Source organism: Filicampus tigris, chromosome 5, assembly GCF_054856515.1.
Source record: "Filicampus tigris isolate MCC_2025a chromosome 5, RoL_Ftig_1.0, whole genome shotgun sequence".
NCBI lineage: Eukaryota > Metazoa > Chordata > Actinopteri > Syngnathiformes > Syngnathidae > Filicampus > Filicampus tigris.
In genome coordinates, this window is record NC_141221.1 from 23,265,120 (window position 1) to 23,292,423 (window position 27,304).

General features: G+C 38.8%; 1 protein-coding gene across 3 annotated transcripts; it reads right to left on the reverse strand.

Annotated features, from left to right (window-relative positions):
• Positions 1 to 23,720, reverse strand: erlin2 (ER lipid raft associated 2). Of its 3 annotated transcripts, none has more exons than XM_086031095.1 (12): positions 23,625 to 23,720; positions 22,531 to 22,638; positions 17,194 to 17,275; positions 11,308 to 11,354; positions 11,078 to 11,139; positions 10,871 to 10,996; positions 9,847 to 9,920; positions 6,583 to 6,641; positions 1,796 to 1,887; positions 1,619 to 1,708; positions 1,146 to 1,225; positions 1 to 639 (listed from the first exon to the last, which is right to left on the reverse strand). In XM_086031095.1, exons 2-12 carry the CDS (start codon positions 22,635 to 22,637, stop codon positions 466 to 468), a joined length of 993 nt encoding a protein of 330 aa, XP_085887221.1. In that variant the 5' UTR covers position 22,638; positions 23,625 to 23,720; the 3' UTR covers positions 1 to 465. The 3 variants fall into 3 exon arrangements, with proteins under 3 accessions (XP_085887221.1, XP_085887222.1, XP_085887220.1); XM_086031096.1 differs by lacking the exon at positions 23,625 to 23,720 and adding an exon at positions 23,358 to 23,591; XM_086031094.1 differs by lacking the exon at positions 23,625 to 23,720 and adding an exon at positions 22,752 to 23,283.
• Positions 23,721 to 27,304: the final 3,584 nt, after the last annotated feature.

Consider the following 27,304-nt stretch of genomic DNA (forward strand, 5'->3'; position numbering starts at 1 on the left):
TGTATTGCACTTGAAAGTTTGCACTTTAGTTTGCATGGAACTTGATTGCATACATTCCTTAGCCCTTCACCTAAATTTGAAAATGTTATAAGAGCATCATTAAAAACTGTTGGGACGGGGTTACATGAAGTGGAAAATAATGCAAGCATTCATAGTTGCTTTGCTTTGTCTTTTTTGCTTGCTAAATGAACTGGATGCGCTTCATGTGTATCAATGAACTTTTTTTCCCTAAACCTCTTAAACCTTTACACCAACAATGATGCCATGTATGCGCGGAAAGTGTCCTACTGTGAGGTTTTACATACCTAGTCAAAGTGACAGTTTATATTTTTTTTAAAGAAAATAAGGACCCTGGTCAACAGCGCCTCTCTAGGCTGAAGTGTGAAACTGCCTGCCACAGTTTGAAGTCATTGCACTCCAGCATGGAGTCTGGGTCGTCCTCTTGGTCCCAATATACCTTTTTTGTTAATCCACATCCAAGATCTGCTCTCCCATAAGATCCATGGCTGCAGAGGCCTTGAGTGAGCTGCCGGCAGAGTCCATGAACATCTGGGGTATGTCGTTCCCAAAGTAGATTTTGCTGTTGGCGGCGATGGCCTTGTACTTCATCAGCTGCAGGTATTCGGGTGTTAACTTGAGCTGCAAGAGAGGAAACGCAACGGAAAGCTCAACCTGTGAACTTGAGATTGTGTTGCCCTTGATGTGGTTTGTTTAGTTAGGTGGGAATTGAATTCAAGAACTCAACTCTGAATCAATCACACAGATTTGCATGGTTACACATGTACCCTGATGTGTTCAGCAACATCAAATTCAACATCAATGAAAAGCACCCGCTTGGGGTACAGCATGTTTTAAACATCACACACTGACTACAGAGAGTGGAAAGCTCTGGAAAATCCACTGCCAGCAATATTTTCGATTCTCTGGTTTTATTTGGGTTTGAGTAAGACCAATATTTACGTATTTAACCGCCCACTCAGTGTCTATACGCCAGGGGATCAACCCGTTGGACGAGAGGGCAGCTCCGAGTAGCCGTCCTTTTTGGGGTCCTTGGCGGTAGTGCGAGAGAAACTCCCTCATTTCGCCAAGACACTTCGCTCACCTCAAGCTGTGTTATCGCGCGGCTTAGCTTCTTTTCCTCTCACCTTGTTGGCCTCTGCTGCTTTCAGCATCGTGTAGAACTCGGCATCTGCTTTGGCCTTCTGCCGTGCCAGGAAGGCCTCATCTAGGAACCACACCAAAAGTAAGTTGGGAAAGTACAAAGTTGTGCTGCCCAAGTTGCGTTGCAGGCAAGTGGCATCAAGGTCTTAATGGTCCTTCTCATCATAAGTGTTTTTCTTTCTTTATTCGGGCAACATGTCACATCTTCCAAAACAAACTGCACGCTTGCCACGGCAGGGAAAGAATGTTGAGATGTTGAAAGTCCCAACTTGTACTAGTGAGTCGGCGTGCGAACAATCCCTGTGACTGTAGCAATGGCTCACCCACATACAGTACATTTGGCAGTTGTTAGTCAATGCCCTCACTGCAGCTGAGCAGATCCTGCTGGGACTTGCCAAAAACCTTCTCTTGTAAAGATAAATAATTGATGATCAATATCTGAGCACAGGCTACAAACCTTCAATTTCTGAGATCTTTTTCTCAGTTTCCTTTTCCATGACTTTTTGTCCAAACTTGATCTCTGACACTTGGGCCACTTTCTCAGCCTCTGAAAGATAAAACCATCAAAATTCAGTCTTTTGCCCTGTCCTCTTCTAGTCATCACATTATTTGGTTTTCAATAATCCCATTTTACCAATCACAGCTTTGATCCTTTCGGTCTCTGCCTCCTTCTCCACAACCTTCTGCGTCTGCTGGGAGATCAGCAGCTTTGTCTTCTCGCTCTCCCTGTGGGGGAACGCACAACCTTGAACACTGGAGGCTACAAATCCCTCAAGTGCAAGTGCTATTGCTACTTTGTGTCTGCTGAGGCTGTCATCCACCTACATCGCCCACATTAAATATGAATGTTTATAATCCTCATGATAAATGTTGCGCTCCAATAGGTCGGACCAAAACATTTCCATGTAATTACCATGCTGTATCTCTTACAAAGACGTTGAAATCGCCATAGTCTACGAACATATATCTTAACCATACATCGCGTTTGAATGGTTTCACAGAGGTCCCGCGACCGACGGCGTCCGCCATTACCCCTCAAAAAAAGAACTTTACTTGGTCAAGTCCGCACGGACCTCACAGTTCGTTATTGACGGATGCCCGTTTTGCGTCAGAAACGCGACCCAGACTGCATAGACTGGATATATAAAGCAGGTGGCGGTATGCACTATAGAGAGAATCATCAGTTCCCCAGGCTGACTCAGAACAGTAAGGAGTAATACAGAGAAGTTCTTGTGAGTTAAGGTTTACATTTCTATTTTCATATTCTTGGAAAGAGTGGTGTTAGGAGTTTGTGAGACAGTATTTTGCCAGCCCACAATCCATTTCGGAAGGTGGCATTAGTGCAGCAAAAATTGCTAAATTGCTAAAAGACAGAAGTAGAATTGAAGGGAAAAAAAACATTCTTTAATTATAATGGGTGAGTTATTTCATTTTCCACCAGGACTAGAAAGCATTTTAATCCATCAGGATTGTACCTTCGGCAACAATGTGACACGGGATTCTGGTTAAGGTAAGCACAACTTTAAAGTAAAACTTTCAAGAGTTAAAGCGGCAGCAGGCTCCCACTTAGCAGTCGAATAGACTGGCTAATAAGTGTAGGCTGTGTGAAATGTCAAATGTATGCGAGTGTAGAGCAGTTTGAGCTGTAAGGAGACACATTATGATGTAAATAGTGCACGCCATTTACAATTTTAATCAAATCGGTTCAGATAATGGATGGATGGATTTTTCAACTGTTGGAGCTTTTTTTTCTGGATTGACAATTGACGGACTGGCAGACTTTTGATGTTTACTCACGGAAGCGCGGTTAAAATAACATGACGGACTGACCGACAGACGATTACAGTTTGGTTCGGCTTGAAAAAAATGACAGATTATTGGATGATGGACGGTAGAGGTGGGCGATATACATCGTCATCGATATCATCGTCAATCTTGCTTTCACGATGTGTAATTTTACATTATCGAGTATTAATACTGCCTCGAAAAGCATAACGAGTCAGTCGATGGCCGCAAAGTATAAGGAAATTTGGTTAACATTCAGTTTACACGCTTTTATTCCGCATCATTCATAACTGGCCTGTATTCCTGAGGCATGTAGCGCAAACTACGGCGGCTTAATTAGTGTGACGCCAGCATACAGCCTACATATCACAGCGATGAATGAGTGGGAAAATGCACTTTTCGATAAGTTGCAGCTTTGTCATTCAACTTTATTCTGAATAAGGTGGCCATTGTATGAAAATGGGTGTTTTTTTCTCTCGTTGGGTGACACTTCGTCACACGTCACTTATCAAATGCATTTTTTCCCCCATTGTGATTGCTGTAGTTAACACCTTTTTCTCCTTCGGATTGCTCTCGTAGTTGGCAGTGGTACACCAGTACTTACTGCAGCTCAAAATGTCACATCATTATGGAATAACAGCAGAGACATTTAAATGACAAATACAGTATTCCCAAAAATCAATGTAAGTCAATACATCATTTTTTGTTTTTTATTAAATATTGTCGTAGAATATCATTATGTTTAGCAGAAGCTGTATTTAGCAATTTAAAAGAGATGTTCACAAACACCGTCTATCCACAATTGGTCTGTGAAGCAAGTGCAGATTTAAAATATTTTTTGTAGAATATTGTCAAATTATCGTTATCGATTTTGTTGAAAAAATATTGAGATCTTTTTTTTTTTTGCCCATATCGTCCACCCCTAATGGACGGACGGGTACCCAGGCTGCTGACTGATGACGGACCGGCAAACTTTAGTAAATGCTCTGAATGAGCACTGAAAAATCAAAGCATTCCACACACTGTCCTTTTAAATACTGAACACCTGAACAAGCACATTCAAAAGTTTAGAGAAGTTCAAATTGAGTTTACCTGTAAATGTATACACTATAACCGGGAGAGGTTTATCCTAAAATTTCACCCGGAAGCCGAAAATCCATAACTTTTTGCAACAAGGTCATGTCAACGGCTAATGTGTACACTACTGACAACACTAAAAATCTTGGTAACAAACTAACATTGGGAAACACTATGCAACTTAAGTACTGTAGGCATAGAACTGCTGTCCCAATTTAAAACTTTAATGGAAGTTTTTATATTTTATTTGTTTGGGTATGGTGGTTGATTATCAAATTTTCAGACTTGGTATTCATATAAAAGTGAGCTCCCGTCGACTTCTGGATTACAGAGCAACAGAGAGCGCCAGACAGCAAAATTTCAAACACTTGGCTGCAGAGCCAACGTGAACAAAGGACTCCACCGTACAATAAAGTGGCAGTATTTAATCATATTTGTCAGGCGGAATTCCCCCACCTCCAAAATGACAACTTTTCAGGGAACCCCCCCTCAACCCCACCCAAAAGAAAACAACACCTTGCTTGAGTTTCCAAACACCGCTCTGTTTAAATTGGTATTACACCTTACATAGCGATCACATATCGATTCACATTTCCAATAAATTGCTAATTTAATATGATTAAGAATAACAATTATAATATTAGTAATGATTGATCCATTAATACACTGTAATTGAGATTACGGCACTTCGCTCACACCAAGCTACCATACACCACTGCACACAAAAATTATATTCAATGCTTATTTAACTGCCCCCCCCCCCAAAAAAAAACCCAAACACTTAATACGCAGTGATTGATTAAAATGAGTACAATCCACCTTTATTTACATTTCCATGCGACTGTACAAACAGCCGTTAACTTCCTGAACTCAAATGCCTGCATTACATCAACATCCCAAACCCCATTTCAGAGATCTGAGAGTCATGGGTGATAGAAGAAAATCAAACAATGAGCTGACTAAGCCCGTGTATTATACAGTAGATGGAAATAATCTGCACGCATGCGGCTTCATTCTGAAACAAAGCACTACAGTGATTGAGTTTGACAAAACAAGCCCACTCAAATGTAATCCTCCAGAACAAATCTGATCAGATAAGATCTTTAGAAATGATTGCAAGTTTTGACTTGTTCATTTTCCAAAGTATTTACCAGTTTTTGCCATGAAGGTGAGCATAAGAAGCATAAGAAATAAAGGGCTGAACACATTTTTTGTCAATCAAATGATACTTGGCTCTAGTTCCCCATCTGATGGAAAAATGCAACTGACGCAAGAGGAAAAGATCAGCGTCGAGAGTAACGTTAAATAAACCTCAATTGCAAGTTGATGCATGCACTGTAGTGTGTCTGTTGAAAACCCACAGCTACTAAACTAAACGGTTAAAATTCCTTGTTTGTGAAATGAGAAAAGAAAAAAAAAACTTTCTCGAACACAGAGAAGAAAGTCATCATCAATTGGGAAAATACAGTAATGGAAAAAAATGATTCGGAGACCCTTGTTTCTTCAGTTTCTTGTTCATTTTAAATGCCTGGTACAACTAATGGTTTGGCCAAATATAATGACGGCAACAAAAATAGCTCGATATCTAGCCATTTTCCATGCTTTCTTTGATAGTAACCAAAATCACTTAAGTTCTTCCATGAATAGCTATTGCCAAAAGCGGTGCTTTTAGACATTCCATGTTTCCTTTATTCATCACCATTAGTTGTACCAGACATTTAAATGAACAAGAGAATGAAGAAAAAAGGTGGTCTAATTTAGTTTTCGATGGCTCTATGACGACAGTGACATTATTAAGAGTTAGACGTTCCTGCGAAATGGTGAAAACACTATATGGCCAGGGAGTCTGTGAAGAGCCTGATAGCAATGTTAAGAAGCTGCAGGACTTTTTGGAAAGTAATGACCAACAGATGACAATATCAGCCGTATTCTCTATGTGTCTGAGCTTTTTTTTTTTTTTTTCTCAAACAAAGAAATAAAACTTTTGCTCGATGACCGTAATTTCTCAAGTACAATACGCTCTAAACAATAACAACCCGCCCAAAAAGCATTTTTTTCTCTGTACTCCTTTTATTCACATCATTTCGACAAGCGGAATTGGACGGCTTTGTGATGAAGGCCTGTCTCCGCGACTCGCGATCAAAAGGGGAATCAACCCGCGGTTTCTTTTGCGGCTGTTTGTAAGGGTGACTCACTTCTGCTTTGATTGCGGAGCCTTGGGAGGGAGTCTAAATGTCAACAAAACCCTCCACACCAGGAAGAGTTGCTGAATTGATTGCTTGTCGCTTTTTGGACGAAGACGTGCGAGAGGGATCTGAACACACACTAAACGTAGCAAGTCACAAAGTTGGCAATGATGTTGCATTGCAGCAGTGGAGGGCTGGGGTGAGCATTTTAGAGTTGCTCTAACAGAGCACATGTGGGGGATTCCTGAAGTCAAACTGAGGTGCTCAAAGACTGACATGAACAATGTGGTTAAGACGAAACAATACAATCGGCTCCCAGGTAATGTTCTTTCTTCGCAGAGGTTGGGGAAAGAAAAAAAAAAAGAAAACTTACATGAGCTCGTAGTTTCGGCGGATGCTCTCTGGGATGTTGGGCTTTGTGACACGCACTGCCTGTGGAGCACAGATACAAAACCAGACCGAAAAGATGGGTTCGTTTTTTCAAGCAAAATGTTGCCAAAGAAGTGTTCAAGAACAATAAGCAAAGTGTGCAGATGTAAAAGCTCAACATCCTCATTGTGACAACATTAGTGGTTTCCCAGAAAGAGCAGCAATTGTTATTCCAACTGGTTCTGGTTATTTATAGGAAACAGGCCTAGAGTAAAAAAACCCAGGGGAAAGTGGAACACTCAGCAATGAAATGTGTGTTTATCTATGGGGTTTAAGGGGGTTCTTTATTAAACCACCATTCATCCCACCCACCCCCAAAATAAAGAGAACACTGCTGATGACTGATCCTGTGGGGACAGTGAAGGTCTTTGCAGAGGTTTAACTATAAATGCTTTCCGGTCTTTCATTGACAGTGACACTATACTATATACAATATTGTACTAAACTGATATGAAACTTGTCAGGGGTTCAAATGATGGCCAAACAAACATTTTCACAAAGTATTATGGTGTAACGTGTAAAAAAATTAAAGCATTTTCACTATTGCAATCTTAGCCTCTTTGAACATTATTGCTGACATACAAAATATTCTGGTCAAAAGTATGAATTTTACCTTTTTGGAAAAGTATTTTATGCTAGCAAGTGCCCTAGGCCATAGATTAAGTTCCATAAAAGCATCAACACCGTCACAAACCTTTGGGATGAAATACAACAGAGGTTGTGAACAATCAGGTCATCTTGTCCTCGGTGGCCTGGGACCACGCAAACTAAATTCCCCACAGACAAGGTGTTGCAACGAGTCACCGATTAGTCGGCTGTACCACTCGGCAGTAACAGTTATAATTGGAGGTTATTCAACCCATTTAGGGCAGGAGCGCTGTTGAATCTTTCGATCTTTGGAGAGCGGATATGTCATTCATTTTTTTTTTTTTAATATCCAATTCTCGGTCTGCAATGAAATGCATCAGAAAATACACGTGACGGTGTCGTGAGCCCTCAGAGGATGTCCCAGAATTTTTTCAAGCAGTTTAATGGCGGACGCAGATGATCGCAGGAGCTCTGAAATGAGTGACGGTAATGATAAAGATGACGCGCTTGTGGATTTTGAACCAGTGGAACTAGTCAAACGTCATACAGGGAGTCCTCATTTTACGAACGAGTTCCGTTCCTACACTGGCGATGTAACAGGAATATCCGGGTGTGTTGGATTTCACAGTTAAAGTCGAAATTCGGTGAAATAAAAACAATATGGGGCACATATCACTGCGTCTGTGGGACCGCAAGGTACACAACACTCATTCAAGTGTGAATATTCGTTATTTGAAGAAATATTGTATCACTCCCGCAAGTGGATGGTAATTTCCCATTAGCGTGTGAATGAGATTTTACATTGACTTCAGCAATGTGCGGTAGTATATCTAAAACAAATCATGTCTTGTAATTAATTATACAATTTGTGCATTCTTTGTCATGTTTTTCGTTTTACAGTAAACTCTAACTGGGGTGTCATTAAACAGGTTAAAGCACATTCAGGGTGGGCAGAATCACATACACGTCTCACGCTTGCTGCACAAGCAACACGGTTATATTCAGGGTGTTTTCACAACGTCGGGAACTTGAAAATCCATCACGTCATTCGGCACTATGGTTTTTCTTCAATTCTAATGGTTTTATGATTGTGAGAAGCCAAAACTGAAATCACAATTAAATTTCAATGAATTGTCCCAACCTAGTGTCTTCACACGTTTGTTAAGACCCTCATCCATAGGCAGGGGCGCACATAAGGGGTGCGCCGATGCACGAGGACTGGATATTTTATATTTGGCTCCAGTTTGTAGTAAGTCTGTCACCGCGCTTTTGCACACTAAGAATAGGTCAGGCAAGCCTCAAATCAAAGTCAAGTCAGCCGCCACGACGACTGCTTCAGAGAGCCAACTTCAAAATAAAAGCTAAGCAAGGCATTGATATCCATGTCCAGTATTACTCCTTTCGTGTTTATTTTTAAGTTAACCTGCGCAGTGCGTTACATAGCAGCCTATGAACAACCACTGTGACGACTGGCTTGACTAGGCTGGCTCGCAGCTGACGGCTACATTTGCCAAGCGACGGTGGCCAAACGCATCGCAGGAGGGTCATCAGCGAGAGGGTCCATCAAAATATGTGCTTATGTGAAAGCGATCCGACGTGCAAACCAAGTAAAAAAATAAGAGAACTGGGATAATTCAGCTAGCTGATCAAAGGGTCCCAAACGGCAAGTAAGAGGTGGAACATTAACTTTTCGAATAGACCAAGCAACTTCATTGTGTTAATGTGTTATTGTATTTGACTTTGTCTTTTAATAAAACAATAAATTGCATTGTTTTAATAAGACTCCATTGCAGCCCTGGTATATGTTGTTGAACTAGAAACTGAAAGCTGGGGGTAAAAAAACTGAAAAAAAAAAAGAAAACGTTATTCAGATATTAAAATGGCATATCTACATTTATGAACAATAAACACTGCCCAGATGTGCCGTTAGACAAAGTTCATCCATGAGGTCGATGGGTTGGGAAAAAAAAAAAAGAGCACTAAACAACCTCTGGTGCTCATTTGAGAACTGCGCCAACATGTTTATGCTCACCCCTGACTATAGGTAATGAAATTCCAAAAGGTTTCACTTTAATATTGTAATGCTCTGAGTGATGGATGAATTCAATATGACAGTCAAAAGGAAAAATTATAACATCATGTCCGGACACAGCCTAGTGTGTTGGTCTGGTTGTCGAGAGACAACAAGCGCTTGCTTTAAAATCGCGGTATTATATAATGAAGTAGACAGAATGGTTGCACTTCCCAATGCCTCTGAAATTGTACAAAGGCCAAGATACAGAAAGATGTTATCACATTGGTGTTAGCTTTCATTACAGTGTGTTGTGCCAGATCCAGCTTTTACAGCATTGCACAACTTATGTAACACCCTCATTCTAAAATAATAAGGGTCCTGCAAACCAAACAAAATGAATAGTCGGGATACAGTTACAGCTTTACTTCCACAAAAAGTTGGAGTATCGTATTATGGAAAAATGAAACTATCTGGAGAAACCCAATAGTGAAATTGGAAATCACCAGTAGGGGAATTTCGGCAACAGATTTCGATCTGCAAGGTATAATTTTACAAATCTTAGATAAATCAATCATCATGCTTTTATGGTGACCATTTCCACTGTACCTGTATGATGAGACCCGGTGCCATGCTTGTTAGATCTTCTTGCAATGTTAGTTTCAGGTTTTCGTCGATTTGGTCTGAAGAGGAGATTGTGGGTGTGCAGATGAGAAAACGACTTCACAGACAAACTAGTCCCACGCAGCAGCAGCAACATCGTAGACTATGTGGACCAAAGCGTGGAGTTGGTCCCCCTTCGCAGCATTTTTTAGGTATCAGAGGCTAGGTTAACACCGCAGGTCTTAATGCTCAATTCGATTTTTTTTGTGTGTAAGCGTTCATATTACATTATAAATGCGACTTCGGTCTTGTCTGCTGTATGAACACCTGCGTCGTCAAAGTGGCCCGCACGCGCAAAAGAAGAGACGACGTCACACCCGACGTTGTGTATGCGGAAGTAAATGTGGTCCAGCGATTAGGTAGCAGGTAGAAATAAATACAGTATTTGGGAGAAATTATGAGGCGAGGCTTTAATATCTCATTTCATGGAGACATCACTACCGATGACGTCGCGTCCTAACCGTGCGTGATAAATGAATTTGTCTAGGCCGTGGCTGAATTACTACCATCGCCATAAATGTCCACTTTATGCTTCATGTTTCAAAGTGGTATTAAATTAAAGTAAAATATAAAGTCAATAGTGTTACTCAAAACAACTTTGCAGATTCGATCACCCTGCTGCCAGCACTTTCCCTCCGCCTGCGCAGAGCGCATCTTGGGCTCCGGATACGTATCCGATCTAGGACCACATATGAAAGCGACCCAGGTCGCATTTGAAAAAAATTGGAATTGAGCCATTCAGACTGTCATAAAAAAAAAAAAAAAATCAGATACAGGTCTGCAATTGGGAAAAAAAATCCAATCTGGGTCGCATTTGCCTGCGGTGTGAACCTAGCCAGAGAGTGTCTGCGTAAATGTGTCAGTTTACTCGTATTTTTACCAATACCGCAAGTTTCATGCTGCTTGTTCTACTGACATGTTCTATTAAAGCATTCGTTTTTAATGAAGTCTTGTCACTTTTTGTACCTACCAAACAGGCCGATGTAGACCTCTTGCAGAGAGTGAACACTGCAGAACTGGTTGAGTTCGTGGTGAACCTTGTTGAATATTAAGGCTTTGTCATAATCTGCAGTGAAATTCTTCACTATGTCAAACACTGTAGAGGGAGAGATAAACGTGACATCAAACCCATAACATGCTGACTTTCTGAAGGATCAAATAGCTGTTTTTTCCTTACCCGCTGAGGGAACAAGGTAGTTCACAACCTCTATGCGATCAAAGTAGATCATCACACCACCACTGAAAGAGTTTTAATGACTTTTATGGAGTGAAACGTTCCTCTGAAAATTATGCCAGTGCATTTTATAGACAAAGGTTAAAGCATCTGGAATACATTGTCATGCAACACTGGTGAAACACATCAAGCCGCCACATCCGACACCACTTACAACAAAACAGAAACCCTACCTAGTGCCACAGGGAACATTTTTCACCTCATCTGTCTGCAGTGTCGTCTATAGGACAAGAACAATACAATGCATTATTTTCTGACATATCAGTATAAATTAACCAATTACATGAACCATATGTAGTGTTCTAGACAGAGGTTTACATACACGGATCATGGGCATGAACACCATTAGTCTGGGTTTTAATGATTTATTCCCCCCAACTCCCTCGCTCAGAATGGAATGATTATACAACTTCCACCATCATGCCTTTGAGCTGTGTAAATGTAAACTCTTAGTATCAAATATTACCAAGAATAGGGTATGATTTATGTTGTGAATGGAAGGAAATTTCACAAGATTACTTCCCACCAATGTGTTAATACAAAGTCCAACAACACTTTGCCAATAAAATCCTGTGCATGTCCAAAGGAACTGTTTCGACACGTTAGCCTGGTACAGAGATGTATGAACATTTTATTGGCATTGTAAATATGACAAAATAACTTTTTGAAGACTTAAAAATGTTTTGTACTTTGCAAGAAAACGATATGGCCATAAAAAAACAGCAAGTAGGTTGGAACATGCAGACTACAAATAAATGTAAGTCAAGTTAATATAGAACATGAAATACTAGAATGGTCTGTTACGTCTCAGGACCTGCCTTCAACGACACGGCTCAAATCATCATTAGATGTTAGTTGGCCACAATAAGGATGGGAATCTTAATCCAGAGAAAAGAGACAGTAACAAGAAAACAAAGGGAGGTTGCAAAGCAGAAGCTGTGGATTATAATACAGCAATGTCACGAGATGGAGTGGATGAGCTATGCTAACGCTTGCATGTCTGTTACTTTATTTCAACCCATGCATATAGCCTTCGAATAATAGGGTGTAGCAACGACAAGTGAGCAACCAGCAAGCAACCAACTGATGAGTTACTATAAATAGTACCTCGGAGTACCTCACAGTATCCTCTTTTGCCAATGGAAAAGTGTCAATAGTGCGACCACGAAGCTAACCTGCAACTCAAAGGGGTTTAAAAACTGCCTCTGGGCTGTCAACACAACATAGCGCATCTTGTAGGGGTGGGAACGATCATTGTTTTTTCGCTGCATTGTTCGTCGTAATAAAAAGATTCTGAATCGATTCATAGGTATTGATAATCGATATTTAAGGTTTTTACTAAAAAAACCTCAAAGCACGCGATTACATGCGTTTGTACGTCAGACGTCTGTGCTAGGCTAAGCTAATACATGACAAGATGTATTAGAAGCAAAACCTCATACGAGCAGAGCAAAGTCAAAGTGTGAAATATAAATCTTTGCTCTTCCTTGAGTTTTTGGTTTAAAAAAAAAAGTTACCAGTGTTTTACATGGACTATAAAATGTATGCCAATGTAGTGATGCATCGGAATCGCAATTGAATCGAATCATAGACCTCTGAATCATCATTAAATCGAATCATAGACCTCTGAATCATCATTAAATCGAATCTTGAGGTGCCCATAGATTCCCACCCCTAGTATCTTGACTGCTTAAACTATCTAAACTTAATCTTTTTTGTGCTGTTACTAAGAAGACTTTACAGTGTTTTCATTCTTGAAACTATTCCGTCCTAAAAATAATAATCATTTCATAGCAGTCTAGTCTAGTGTACACTTAAGAGAGAGTAGTGCAATTATATGACGTTAATTATCGATGATGGAACTTTGCAATCGGAACCGCTGACGGACCGGCCTAAGGTGGGTACCAATGTTCCCTCTAATTTTCCATGTATCTGAGCATTCACACAAAATCCCTGAGCTTCCCTTGGACCGTGGTGAGCAACATCAGACATGCACGCGCCGGCCTAACCATTATCACATCTGTCCAAAACCTGAGATCAGAACATGTTACATGCTGGAGGTATGTTACAGAAAAAATGAAGACCCCTATCAAGCAAAATGGAACAAATCATTGAATAGAGATTTGCAATACATTGTCCACTCATCATAAATAATGGAAAACGTCATTTACTAAAACAAAAAATTTGTACTCACCTGACCTCTGAAACGTGCCTTATTTAAGGTGCTCGTAAACTACGCCCATATTTGGACTTCCTGAATGGAGCAGTCGGCGTGTCGCCTGCGCCCAGCAGCGTCTCGTCTGTGGTGAGTGTATATGCGTCAATGTATGTTTCCAATTATAGTACAACAACTGAGTTTGCTCCCTTGGTCGCACTACTGAAGGGGAATGGGGAAGTGGGAATAGTCTGGTGTCCTGTTTGTAGATCAAACCGGGGTGGAAATGAAGGAATGAGTGTAGAAATGTGCGTGCGTGGCGCGCGCCAGCATTATCGTGTGCGCTGAGAGGGTGAGAGAAGTCCGCAATTGTGCACGTGCGCAGCTTAGAGGGAACATTGGAACCACCACCCCACCCCACCACAAGAAGAAAGGCGAATGACGGACGAACGGATGATGGGTTCCCACGCTGCAAACGGATGACGAATAACAGATGCTCAGTTTTTTGGTAAAAATGCCCAGCTCTGCACATTACACTACATCACAATGTACACAAAACAGTGTACATTCCATGAAAATCAGTTTAACTATCCCGGATATTTTGAAAGGTATTTTTTTCCTATGGATAGTTTATTTTATTTTTATTTTGAATCCATTTAATTTTTTTCCCTATTTCCATTAGAAAAAAAAATGTATAGTTATTGATAGACTGACAAAGTACTACACTCTACCTAAAACGATTTGAAAATGAACAATATGTAATAAAATACTGATAGCATGTTAAAAAAACAATAAAAATAATACACACGAAATCTGGAGGGTATTAAATAGTATGATTAAAAATGGCACGAAAAAGTTGAATATTCTTGATAAAAGAATGATGTTATTGAAAAAGATATAGCAAATTAGTTTAATAGTTTCTTTGTCTATACAGTACTGTACTAGTGACAATTTAGCAATCCCTTTGCCCAAAAATAAATATAAAATAAGTATATTAAAGAAAATCCATCCACTTGTTCATTATTCCTGTAAATAATAAGGAAGTAAAAACTCTCTAAAAAAAAAAATCCACAGATTGTTTTGATATTGAAATGTATCCGTTAAGGATGTTATATATTTTATATGAAGTATAGTACAGCCATTTACATATATCTGTAACCTGTCTTTTTAAACTGTCATTTTCCCCTCAAAAATGAAAACAGCCAAAGTTCTTCCCATCTATAAAACTGGACTAAGATATCAAATTACTAATTATAGACCAATATCCATACTGCCACAATTCTCAAAAATCCTTGAAAAATGATTAACTCTTAGACTTGATACATTCATCGAGGAACATAAGCTTTTAAAGGGGAAGTCAAACATATATTTTTAAGAATATGTTCTATGCAGGCCCACTAGTTGAAACAAGGCAATATGATTAATATGAAATATGAATTAAGCTGCAAAAATCCACCCGTTTTTAGCCATCTCTGGGGCGGCCATTTTGTCACTTTTGTCGACTGAAAATAACATCAGAACTGCTCAGGGCTCTGGTAACGACCAATCACAGATCACCTGTTTTCTGAAGCTGAGCCGTGATTTGTCGTTACCTGAGCCCTGAGCAATTGTGATGTCATTTTCAGTCAACAGATGTGACAAAATGGCCGCCCCCAGAGATGGCAAAAAAACGGGTAGATTTAGTTGCTTAAGTCATATTCCACAAACATATTATCATCAGAATGCTGTGCTTCAACTAGTGGGCCTGCATAGAACATTTTCATTAAAAAAAAACATGTTTGGTTTGACTTACACTTTAAATGACAATCAATATGGTTTTAGGAAAAAAAAAAAAAAAAAAAAAAAAAGCACAACTTTAATGGCGATTATGGAACTTGTCGAAGGGATATCCACCAGTATGGATGGGAAAGGATATGCAATTGGTGTCTTTATAGATCTAAAAAAATGCTTTTGATACTCTTGATCATAGTATACTACTGAAAAAATGTAAATGAAATGGGATAAGAATATTCACATAAATGGATGCAGAGTTATTTGGGTGACCGATATCAATGTGTTCACGTCAATAATATAAAATCTAAGTTATTAAAAGTGACTTATGGGGTACCTCAAGTGTCTATAAAAGGCCCTAAATTATTCATATTTTATCTAGAATATTGAAATGTACCCTATTTACGGATGATACCGCACTATTGTGCTGGCAAAACCTTGAACAGCTTTTGAATACTGTCAAAAGTGAACTGAACACTGAAAAATTGTTTTGAGGTCAATAAATCGCAAAATTTTGAAAAAACTAAATTTGTGTTTGGCTTTAAATTAAACATGTTAAAATCACTGTACATTCTATTGAAATAGAAAGAGAATATAATAGTAAATTTCTAGGAATGATCACTGATGTCAAGCTCTGTTGGATGCCACATATAGATAATGTTTAGTGGCGTAGATGACATGGGGTTGGTGGGTTTTGTAAACCCATGGGCCCTCTTGTGGTCAAACTTGTCTATTTTTTTTGTTTTTGTTTATGTCATCATCTATTTTTGCACCACGCCACCCCCGTACGTGGTATCGATGCAAAGCTTCACTTCTCTGCTTTCAGAATCCGTTGGAATTAAATTGCAAGCACAAACGGTCCTACGGTGATATGAAAAAAATGTCATCAAATGTATTTGGTATCGACAGAAAGCTCCACTTCTCTGCTTTCAGAATCCGTTGATATTACGTTGCTATCTTAAACAGTTCATGAGTTATGGTGAATTTAAAAACATGTAATCTCCTGTCGGAGACGACAGGTTCGCATCTAGAGGGATTTAGAACTACGGTAGCTTGCTCCCAATCCTCCAAGCCTGCTGCACCTTTGTCATGATATATTGTTGTTTCACATTGTTTTTGTATTTCACCACACCTTGTTTGTGTGTGTAATTTTATTTTTTTATTTTGGGGGAAATGAGCTCGCTATTACTTCCATATATGACATATGGTATTGAGTTTTGGGGAAATACAAATATTTCTCATATCTTAAAGCAAAAGTGATAAAAATTATAAATCAAGCTAAATGTATAGAACCAACTAATGCATTGTTCATTAAACTAAATACTTTTACATTCTATGATTTATTCGAACTCCATACTGCACAAATAATGTACAAAGTGCATAATTTACTGTACCGCAGTATTCAGAAGTTCAGAAGTATGAGAGATTACAAAAACATAACTACCATAAAGCAGAGATGTGTTTCTGTTAAAGGTGTAAATTTGTGAAACAATTATGAAAAAGACATGGAAACATGTGGTATTATTTCTTTTAAAAGAATGTTCAAATTCTGAGTACTGACAAAATACATGAAAAGCGTACATTTTGTTGGTTTGACAAGGGTGATAAAAAAAGTTCTCTGTCTTAAAAGGCTTGACAAGATTTAGTTTCATTCTACGCATTTTAAATTGGCTTGTTTTCTAGAAAAAACTCTAAATTGACTGCTCTGTTTTCTTTTATTGAAGCTGATTGAGTAAAATAATCCAAAAAGCAAACGTATTACAAACTTGACCTAATAAGTTGTATTGGACTATAAGTCACAATTTTTGGGGAGATTTATTTTACAAAAATCAAGACCAAGAACTGTAGAGCTGGGACTCACACCCAAATCCCCCCTCTTTCCGAATCATGTCAGACGAGTCCCAGCTCTACATATAAAAGTCATATATACACCTGAGTATAAGTCACCAGACCGGACAAACTGTGAAAAAGGGTGACTTATAGTGAGAAAAATAGGGTAATTGTTTTTTTTAGATTAAGTTTAACTTGGAATCTGAGGTTTTAATCTATTGTTGCTGTTTTTTTTTGTTTGTTTTTTTACTGTAGTACAATACAAACATATATTAGTTTGGAAATACACATATACTTGAATCACCTGTACAGACTTGTAGGAGGTGATGAATGGAAGCATAAGATGGAAACCAGGTCCACTCGTGGTGGTCAAGAGAGCTCCTCCCCTGTTTTGCAAACACATTCATTTAAGAAATGCTAGTGAGGGATTATAAAACAAACACGACAATCATACTTTTCAACTGTGATGAATTGGGACAGAGGAACCACCAAAATCCAGTGCTCTAAATGCTGAACAATTTTACACTTTGAAGCAAATTTACAAGGAAAAATATGCCTCAAAAGGCAACAAGACGTCACAGTTCAATTAAGTACAGTACCTTCAATAAGGAACTAATTTATTTATTTCCCTCTGTTTACATGTCAGTGCTTCCCATCAGAGATCCCAACGAGGACAAGAGGAGGACAGAAGAGACAAGAGGAAGTAGGGACAAATGTTTTGGAGTGAAGAATCGAGACAGTTGTTGCTCAATGACATCATTTCATGGAGACTGCAATTAAAGTTGACGTCACGTCATAGACGCGTGACACAAACCAATGGCCTCCATGGATGACTTACTGCCATCACCACTATCCATTTTATGATTTATGTTTAGAGTTGGGTCAAATTAAAGTCAAATATGATCAACGCTATTATGCTGCATTCACACCAACTGCGTTGGGAGCGTTTCTGGTGGCGCGTTTCAATTGGAATCAATGTAGTTCGCGCGGGCTGGTGCGGTTGCTTGCGGGGCGGTGCGAATGATGCGTTTGGAGCGGTGGGGCGTGGAGCAAAGCACCAAAAATCCGCCCATTTGCCGTGTATAAAACAAATGAACTTTTTTGTAGGGCTGGCAGATATGATTGAAAAGTATATCACGATATAAGTGTTAGATATTGGTCGATATCAATATATATGGAATTTTTCTTTCTTTTTTATTAACCTATTCAAAATAATGACCCGAAGAAAAATACATTTAGGTTATTTTATTTTAACATAATACTTAACCTTTAATAAGAGGTCAATGTAACTATGAAAGAGTGAAATAAACTGGTCAATATAAAGATTAAATAAACTCCATTTTAAAGATAATGTGCTTAGAAGGGCTTAGAAATGTTTGAAAAACTGTCAATCTAAGTATTTCATATCAGTCAATATTGATAATTACTGATTTTGTTTTAAACCATATCTTTAAATAACAGTTAACTGTTTTTTGTACATCGTTATGTAGTGTAATGTGCAGTTTGTCCTCCATCAGTCCTCAAATGTGACCGCCTCCATTGTGTTATGTTACCTGCAGCGCCTTGGACATGGAAGCGATGTGGTGACAACCGGTGATGTCACGCTAGCCACCCCCCTCATAATCCCTTCGTGAGAATGATGCTCGTAAGAAGTGTAAATTATTCGCTGCAATAGAGGTGAAATGATGGAGACTGTGACTGCTGGTTTGGAGCCAAACAGCAGCATGTTTAGCAGACAGTAGTAGCCAGCCAAAGCTCGTTGATAATCTTGCTGTAGTTAGCAACGGCTGCGTTTCGATCCGCCAACTACCCGGCTGCAGGGGACATAAGCAGCCCATTGAAGCTTTTTGGGACACCTCCGCCCTTCAGTGAATCAGAAAAACTTTAAAAAATATATTCTGTTATTCTCAATTTTGCTATTTATGAGGCTCTAAATAAAAACTGCTATGCTTGTATAGTTTGAAGGTGTTTTTTTGTTGTTGTGCTGTTGGGTTGGTTGTTGTTGTTAGTTTATTTTTTCCCAATGAGTAGTATTTATTCTAATTCACCCACCTCATTATTTATTCATTTTTATTGACTCTTAAGATTTAATTTTGCACCGTAGGTTTGTTATATACGGTGACTATGTATTATCATTCATTGCGAAAGTACAAAGTACAAGAGCTCTCTCCTTCGTTTTCCGCTGCTTCTCTCGCTAGCAGTACGATCGAAACATCACAACTCGGCAAAACACAAATCCGACCACAACACAAGATAAACCAATTCGTTCCAATATGCTGTTGAACATTCAAAGATTTTAATGCCTAAAAAGTGTAAATAATTTCAAAAAGACTTTTAAGTTACTATATTTCATTATAAAACGAGTTTTAATATAGTTAGCAATAATTGTAACTGTTATTGTATGGGTTTTTTTCATCACAAAAAGTGTATATATGTACTGTAATGACAACTTGTCTTTAACTTGAATACTTAGATGTGTCATAGGCTGTTGCTGCTGAGTGTTTAAAGATTTCAGTGTCTTAATAATTTACAAAATTAAGCGATTTTTATTGTTAGTGTATTTTTGATCCTGGTGTAATTTCTTAGAATGTCACCCGAATGGTTCACTTTTATTTTTTTTTCTAAAAAAAAAAAAAAATGTACCAGTTACTTTTTGTCTTTTCAAAATAAACATATTAAAAAAAAAATCTGTTTTTTTGTACCGAAAATAGACCGAACCGAAGTTTCCAAGAAACCGAACCGAAATGTGATTTAGCGTACCGTTACACCCTTAGTAAATGTACATGTATGTATCTGAACCGATGCAGATCTAAAAGTGCCTTTCAACACAGAAGCAACTTTGCTGATTAAAACGGAACAGAACTAACAGAAAATAACCAGTACTTATATTCATTTCACTTCCCGCTTCCGCCTCCAAAGTCTCACAATAGGTTCACCGATGCTAAGCTTGCGTGCAGCAGCACGGTTTCCTTAAAATACAAAAAATAAAAGACTGAATTGTACTTTTCATATTGCATTAAAAAAATTATTTTAAAAAAGTAAAAAATAAAATAATCAAATAGAGGACATATGGGCAAAAAAAGAAGAAGAAAAAAAAAACAGGAATTCAGCTGCAGTGTGAACATAGCCTAAAAGTGGCACACGTCACATTCACGCAGCAAGTCTGAGGTGGAAGTGAAGCCAATTATTTTATAGAATTTTCAGTAGGATATCCAAATACTCAAATATTTGATAGCTGCAGCCTTAAAAGGAGGTATGTGGTTGGTTGGCCTGAGCTATACACACAGCGCAACCGAGGAAAGCCCAGAAGTGATACTGTCTTTACTTTCAATATTAATTGAATATTCAAATCTCGATAGATACAATTCCAATATACCACCCAGCCCTTCTTTTAGCTGCCGCTCCTCTTCTCTTTCCCTCCTCCTTATCGTAAGAAACACCAGAGCTTTCCGTTGTAACAGTGATAAATACAAAATGGCAAGCTACGGCCCACTTGATGTCCAGTGATTTTCCAGTGGGAAAAGACACTCGCTTTCACAGACACTTCCTGCTTGGTCGCGTAGCAATCAGCACCAAGTATTGGCATGTTTGCGGTTTGCGCTGTACATTTGTCCCTGCACAACCCCATGATGGACGACAGGTTTACTGTGCTAAGTGCAAGGTGAGCATCTTTATTCAAAAGCCCGTGCCTGTACACTAGGGCTGCCACAAACGATTATTTGGCTAGTCGACTAATTCCTAACAGTAGTCGCGATTAGTCGACTAATCGGATAATATGGAAATCGTGGCAAATCGCAGCAGCAAGCTGCTGCTCTTAAAATAAGCATCATTTGCTTACAGCTTAAATTCTTTATGTACAAATTAATCATGAAGACAAGATAATAGTATATTCAACTCAAGCCATCATTCCTGACATGTTTATAAATAAAGGAGCGACTTAAATTGATGGCGATACTCAGGCCTTAAATTTTCTAGCTGTAATTCTGTAGTGTGTTTTAAAATTGAACCAAAACTATACACTATGCAGAGTTGCACTAATACAGGGAAATTATCTATGAATACAAAAAGAAGTACTTGTATACACATTTAACTCTTCTTGGGCACCAAGCCTTTTTTTTTTTTTTTTTTTTTTAACGGAAGGTAGTGAAATCAGAGGAGCGAATTGGGCAAATGTTCTGTGCTAAAGAAAACTAAAATAAACACTTGTATTGGTTTTTAATTTTGTGTTAATTTAAACTTTATCAAATAGGTTTTGTTATTATTTTCACTAGTATGCATAATTTAAAAGTAGTAAATTAATCTACACAATCAAAATGTGGTATGCACCTGTAACAAAAAAGGAAGACCGTTTTTTTTTTTTTGCACTATAACATAGTATATTACAACAAACTTAACTATGGATTTTATTGTTATTTGATGCAGATGAGTGGCACATATGTCGTTTTTGTGTTGAGTTTTGGTTGTTAATCAACGCGAGTTTACTGAATAATGGCTGCTTAATTCATAGAAGATGCTACGACGTGTTAGCGTACCAAATAGTCGCGTTACATCAAACACACTGTAACGTGCGTATGCTAACTGCAGCTAGCTTCTAGACACAACTGTGCCTATCTCAGATATGAAATCAGTCATAAGCCATAACTTGCTTCCTTTTTTAAAATGATTTGGCATCCCCATCGTGCTGCCATGAAAGGCAGGTTTGCATTGTATTGAGTATATTTGGTGAAATGCGCCGTAAATTTCGGACTCTGTTGCCAACACGAATTAGCCCTTACAGTGTAAGGCTTACACTACTTCACCCACAATGCTTCTGTTTACAACACTCGGATTACCACCACTGTGCATGTGCGTTGCAGATAGGAAAACAGCCAGCGGGAGAAGCGGCAGTCTCGAAAGAAAAACAATGTGCCAAATAAATAAATATATAAAAAAACGACGAGTCAACATTTTGATCGTCGACGTCGTCGTGATTAGTCGACTAATCATGGCAGTCCTAGTGTAAACTGTCAAAACCAGAGCTGAGCATTCGATTAAGTCCAAACCCTCAATCCATGTATCTTCCGTCTGCAGCAAGGGTACCCGTCCGCTGTCCGTCTATCCGCCTTTTTGACCAAATAGTAATCGCCTATAGGTCGGAACGCCTATCATTTTAAATGGGCTTCCGTAAGCCTTTTCCTCTACCAACTTTCACTTGCAGAGCAGAGCGATATTTGAAATGGAAGACTCACCATGGAATGCAAGCCTCACCACGGCCGGACTAAATATGTCTCCTTTTAAGGCCCAGAAGCTGTCAAAAACCCTCGGCCGCGGTCAATGGGAAACCTCGCCGCAGCCATTGAAGCTTCACCACAAAAACAGACGAAAGACGATTACATAGCCGGAAAAAAATGGCTTCTGACAATGCTTAGCCCGTCTATTTTTTAAGTTTCCCATCTATCGTCTACAAAATGGGCATCCGTCACAGGCGGATAGACGGACCGGTCTGTTACATAGGTGGAATGCCCAACTCTGGTCAAAAACATATCACATTGTGTCATTTACGGCAAGATGTCTTCGACAAACACATTTGAAGCAGATGGCTGTAGCTAAGCAGGTTAACTGCTTTGCAGACATAGAACAGCCAAACGCACTGCACACTCACCTGTAGTACACCCCAGTGTGACCTTCATCGATCTTGTGCATAGAAGCTAAAAGTGCTGCTCCAGCAAGAGCCACTGTTATTGAGAATATGGCACTCCACTGTGCCATCCTGGGAAACAAAATAGAGAGACATCATGTAAATAAGGAATGGCTAATTCAACCATGGTGTTAAAAAAAGACAACATGAAGGCAAATTCTCCCCACAAAAGTGGAGTTTCTGACCTGCGTTCACTCAGCAACTCATGTTCTAACCAAACCATGCACGTATGCTGATGAAGCGTCATGCTCACTGTTTATCTGCACTCGGCTAAGGCTTATCCTGCCATTAGCTGGGACTCAATAACCTTCAAAGAGGATTGAGCCTCAACTGTGAAAATCCCTAGTAATAAAATATATTTGAAAAGATACCCTCGACAACTATGGGACCCCTCATACTAAACATTCTAGCGTGGTGCTTGTGCATGTTTGTTCAGCTCTCATTCGGGACACAAAGTAAGCTGTCAAACCGTTGATGGCCGGTCCCATTAGTCAATTGTTTTAAAAACGGCATATTTCACCTGTGCAATGTACTTTACCAAATTGTGCACTACAGCTGGATTTAGTGGATCCGATGACCGCTGAACTATATGCCCATAAAAGACCTTTCAAGTTAAGATAAACTTGTATTAAATAACGTTTTAGCTCGCACTGTTCTGCCAAAAGAAGGTAGTCACTGACACGATTAAACATACTAGTAAACAAACACTCAGCTAAAAATCTCGAAAACTATTGATGGAATTCGTATATATTCGAGCTATGGCAGGAGTTGTGCGGTTAAAGTTGACTTACTAAAAGCGCGGATGGCATTCTTTAAATACTAATAGACGTTGTTGAGCATATAGTGCGAGTCTGCGAGTTATCTTGCGGTCACAGCCTTGTTTTTTGCGTCACCATCAGATCAGCCAAATGGTCAGTGAGCTTTGCTAACGCTACAAGGGAGCAAAACAACACCACGCAATGTCTTTTAAAGAAGTTGCCATTAAGATCGTAGTTGCTACACTTATTATTGCAGTTTGCATATTTCAAGGCAAAGTGTCCTTTCGGTGAAGTTCTTACCTTTTATTTGGTCCAAATCAATGCTAAACACTAAAAGAGCTCTAAAACACCTGCTAACTTCTTCTTCTCATGATTCAACCGGGCTAATAGGAGCGCTACCGACCTCTAGTGGACGGACCAAAACAATTACAAGATAGCTAGATAGATGGATGGATGGATGGATGGGTGGATGGATGGATGGATGGATAGATAGATAGATAGATAGATAGATAGATAGATAGATAGATAGATAGATAGATAGATAGATAGACTTGACTTAGTTTAAATGCCTTTAAGCACCTGTATATAAAAAAACCCGTTCGTGATTTACAACATTTTAAAGCTTTTTTAGATCTTAGAAAATAGACAACTTTGTTTGACAAATCTAACAAAAAGTGCTCCCAGGCTCAGATGCATGTCTTATAGTTCAATGAAAACAAACATCTCCTTAAAGTTTACTACAGTAAATACTTTTCTAAAAATCCACGATAACTGAAATGTTTATCTTTCACACATCTTTGTTTTAAAGTTCAAAAACAGAAAAGTGTATCCTCAACGCAGCTACTAGCCAGAAAAATAATCTCATCAACACGGCTATGTCTTCTCTCCATTGCTTTTTGTGGTGTTTTGACGTTCTGTGAAAGCAGAAAAAGTCACACTTTTTGCTCTAAATGCATGTGACCGGACTTTCACATACAGTACTCTGCCGTCAATTTTTGCGCCATGTACAGCACTACCAGTATTGGGCAAGTTACTTCCAAAATGTAATATATTACATATTACTAGTTACTTGCATGTGAAAGTAATACGTTCCTTTACAATATTACTCTATTTGTAGAGTAATGCGTTACTCAAGTTTAAGTTACTTTTAAGTTACTTTTTCAAAAATCGGGGATTAATATATTTAATAATGATTTCAAGACCATAAAAGGAAATTGCAAAATTTGCTGCCATACTCTAGCTGGTAAAGTTAACTTATGAGCATATTTAACGATATAGTGTGGTCTATAATATTAATATTAAATGACTCTATGGTGTGGTGGGACATCACTACCTATGATCAATATTTGTATCAATAAGATTTATTTTTTAAATATAAATATTGGAACTGATATTTTGCCCAGTAATCACTGTAAACCACAAATGAAATTATCATTATTCTCAAATTGATTTACACACTGGGGGCGGCATGGCTCAGTGGTAGAGTGGTCCTTTCCCAACCAGCAGGTAGTGGGTTCAATCCCCGTCCATTGTGACCATGTTGAAGTATCCTTGAGCAAGATACTGAACCCCCAGTTTTTTTTTCTATTTATAATAATTGAAAGTTCAGTTAGATCTAATTTTCTTTTACTACATAGAGACAAAGTTTCGAGGTGATTTGAAAAAAAAAGGTAAATAAGAAACGAGCGCATCGGACTCTAATAATGGTGTCTATTGTAGTTTGACCGATTGATGGTGTCGTAGCGTGACGTCATTTGTCACCGGCAGATGATTTGCATTTTGATTGTGAACAGCCAATAAGAATCACTATGTGCGTTACTTTGGCGACGCATGTGTTCATACAGCAGATAAGATCCAGGTCGCATTTATAATGTGATATGAATGCTTATGCAAAAAAATCTGATTTTTTAAAAAAAATCCGAATTGAGCATTAAGACCTGTGGTGTGAACCTAGCCAGAGAGAGAAAGAACCACGCCGCAGCAAGTTGCAATAAAACAGCTTTTAATTTATTGGCCTTAAAATACAAAGGCCGATGCCGATAATCGGCAAAATGCCAAATATCGGCCCCAATAATCAACCCTCTCTCTATCTCTAATACATACATACCTTTTACTTTTCGGACATAAACTCATATTAATAACATAGAAACTGCCAACAAAGTAAAGAGGAATAAAAAGAGAAGCATTGAAGAAGAAATAAAAAATATTTTAATTCTAATCTTAAAGCGTAAGTCAAACATTTTTTTCAAGAATATGTTCTATGCAGGCCCACTAGCTGAAACACGGCATTCTGATTAATATTGCATTTGTGGAATATGAATTAAGCAAAAAAATCCACACTTTTTTAGCCCTCGTCACGTCTGTCGACTGAAATTAACATCACAACTGCTCAGGGCTCAGATAATGACCAATCATGGCTCAGCTTCTGAAAACAGGTGAGCTGTACTGGTAGTTACCTGAGCCTTGGGCAACTGTGATGTCATTTTCAGTCGACAGAAGTGAGAAAATGGCAGCCCCCGGAGATGGTTAAAAATGAGTGGATTAACTCTTATTCCACAGACGCAATATTTATCAGAATGCTTTGTTTCAATAGTGGGCCTGCATAGAACATATTCTTGAAAAATATGTTTGGGTTGACTTCCCTTCAAGAAGAAAAACTATTATAATCGATTGATATTTTCATGTTTGTATATCAATTCGGGGATTGCATATATTGTTTTTTTATTTATTATGTTTTAACATGCTACAATCTTGTTTTTATCCTGTTTAAATATTTGTTCCTTTTTGAGTTGGTTTGGTACGGCTCCACAATTCATGAGCGAAGAAGAAACAAGAGAGAGAGGTGAATTAGAGCGAGGCTGTTCAGGTCTTGTCCTGCCGTGTCGGTTCTCTTTAGCAAGGAAGACGCCAGAAGAAATAATTATAACTAAAACCTATACTGCAACCCGCCATACCACACAGCCCACGAAAACAAGGTAGAACAACTTTTAAGGGTTATAAATTGACAGTCTGTATGAAACAGTTAATATGCATACATGAATAATGTTCAAATCATCAGGACATCTAGTATTGGTTGAATGACAAAAAAATACAATATAGCCTACATTCATAATAACAGTATACCATCTGTAGTATATTTAAACTACCCGAGATTTCCAGAACCTCACAAGTTTACATGTAAACTTGTTTAAAAGACGCTTTACCCACTAAAAACAGGAGATGGCGACAAAGACCAGACAACATTATGTCATGTGGCTACAGCCAAATGAGTCACAACAATGACAATTTACTACACAGTGCTTTACCTATGTATTAATTACATACTTTCACTTCCATTGTGTTTGCTCTATCACCTGAATCAGATCAGCAACAAAGGGTAGGTTCTGACTTACTAAAAAGAAACGTCCGTTTTTCTTTGTTTCATAAACAAAAGTGGATTCTATATATTTATCACCTGCAATCCAAAGGTCTTGACTTAAAATGGCAGTGGCGCCTTATTTTTAGACAGTGGCCTCTTGAGAAATTCACAGAGGAGCAGAAGAGCTAACCCCAAGGTGTGCCCATGGCTCTGTGCTTTGCATTTTAAACAGGTTGGAGGGATTGGGGGAGAGAAAGGGAACAACAGAGCAAGGGAAAAGAAGTTTGTCAGAGTTCATTAAGTATCAGGGGAACATCGCTGGAACTGGCAGTGTAAGCCGCGCCGGGGCCCTACTGCCATTAATCACGACTGACATGAAACTAGGGGCTGAGGGAGGATGGCGAGAGGGAGGGTGGCTCTGCCAGAGACTGCAAGTGATTATAGCGAGGGGTCCCATGCAGTCCACACCAGGACTGCTGAATACTGGAACGTTCAGGAAATCACTGCAAAGATGATGCTCCTAACAATCAGTTGAGAGGTCAAAGAGTAGAGAAGCTCTGTCTTTCACAAATGTGCTCATTTATTCCTTTGTTTAAATCATGATCTCATCCTCATTTATTTT

What these genes read in the sequence shown, in the direction of transcription:
- erlin2 (XM_086031094.1), bottom strand. Translation starts at nt 22,813, where the DNA reads ATGACGCTTCATCAGCATACGTGCATGGTTTGGTTAGAACATGAGTTG. An exon ending in AAAGATCTCAGAAATTGAAG is followed by an intron (nt 1,226 to 1,618) that starts GTTTGTAGCCTG and finishes TGTGGTTCCTAG; the next exon opens with ATGAGGCCTTCCTGGCACGG. An exon ending in AAGCAGCAGAGGCCAACAAG is followed by an intron (nt 640 to 1,145) that starts GTGAGAGGAAAA and finishes CCTCTCTTGCAG; the next exon opens with CTCAAGTTAACACCCGAATA.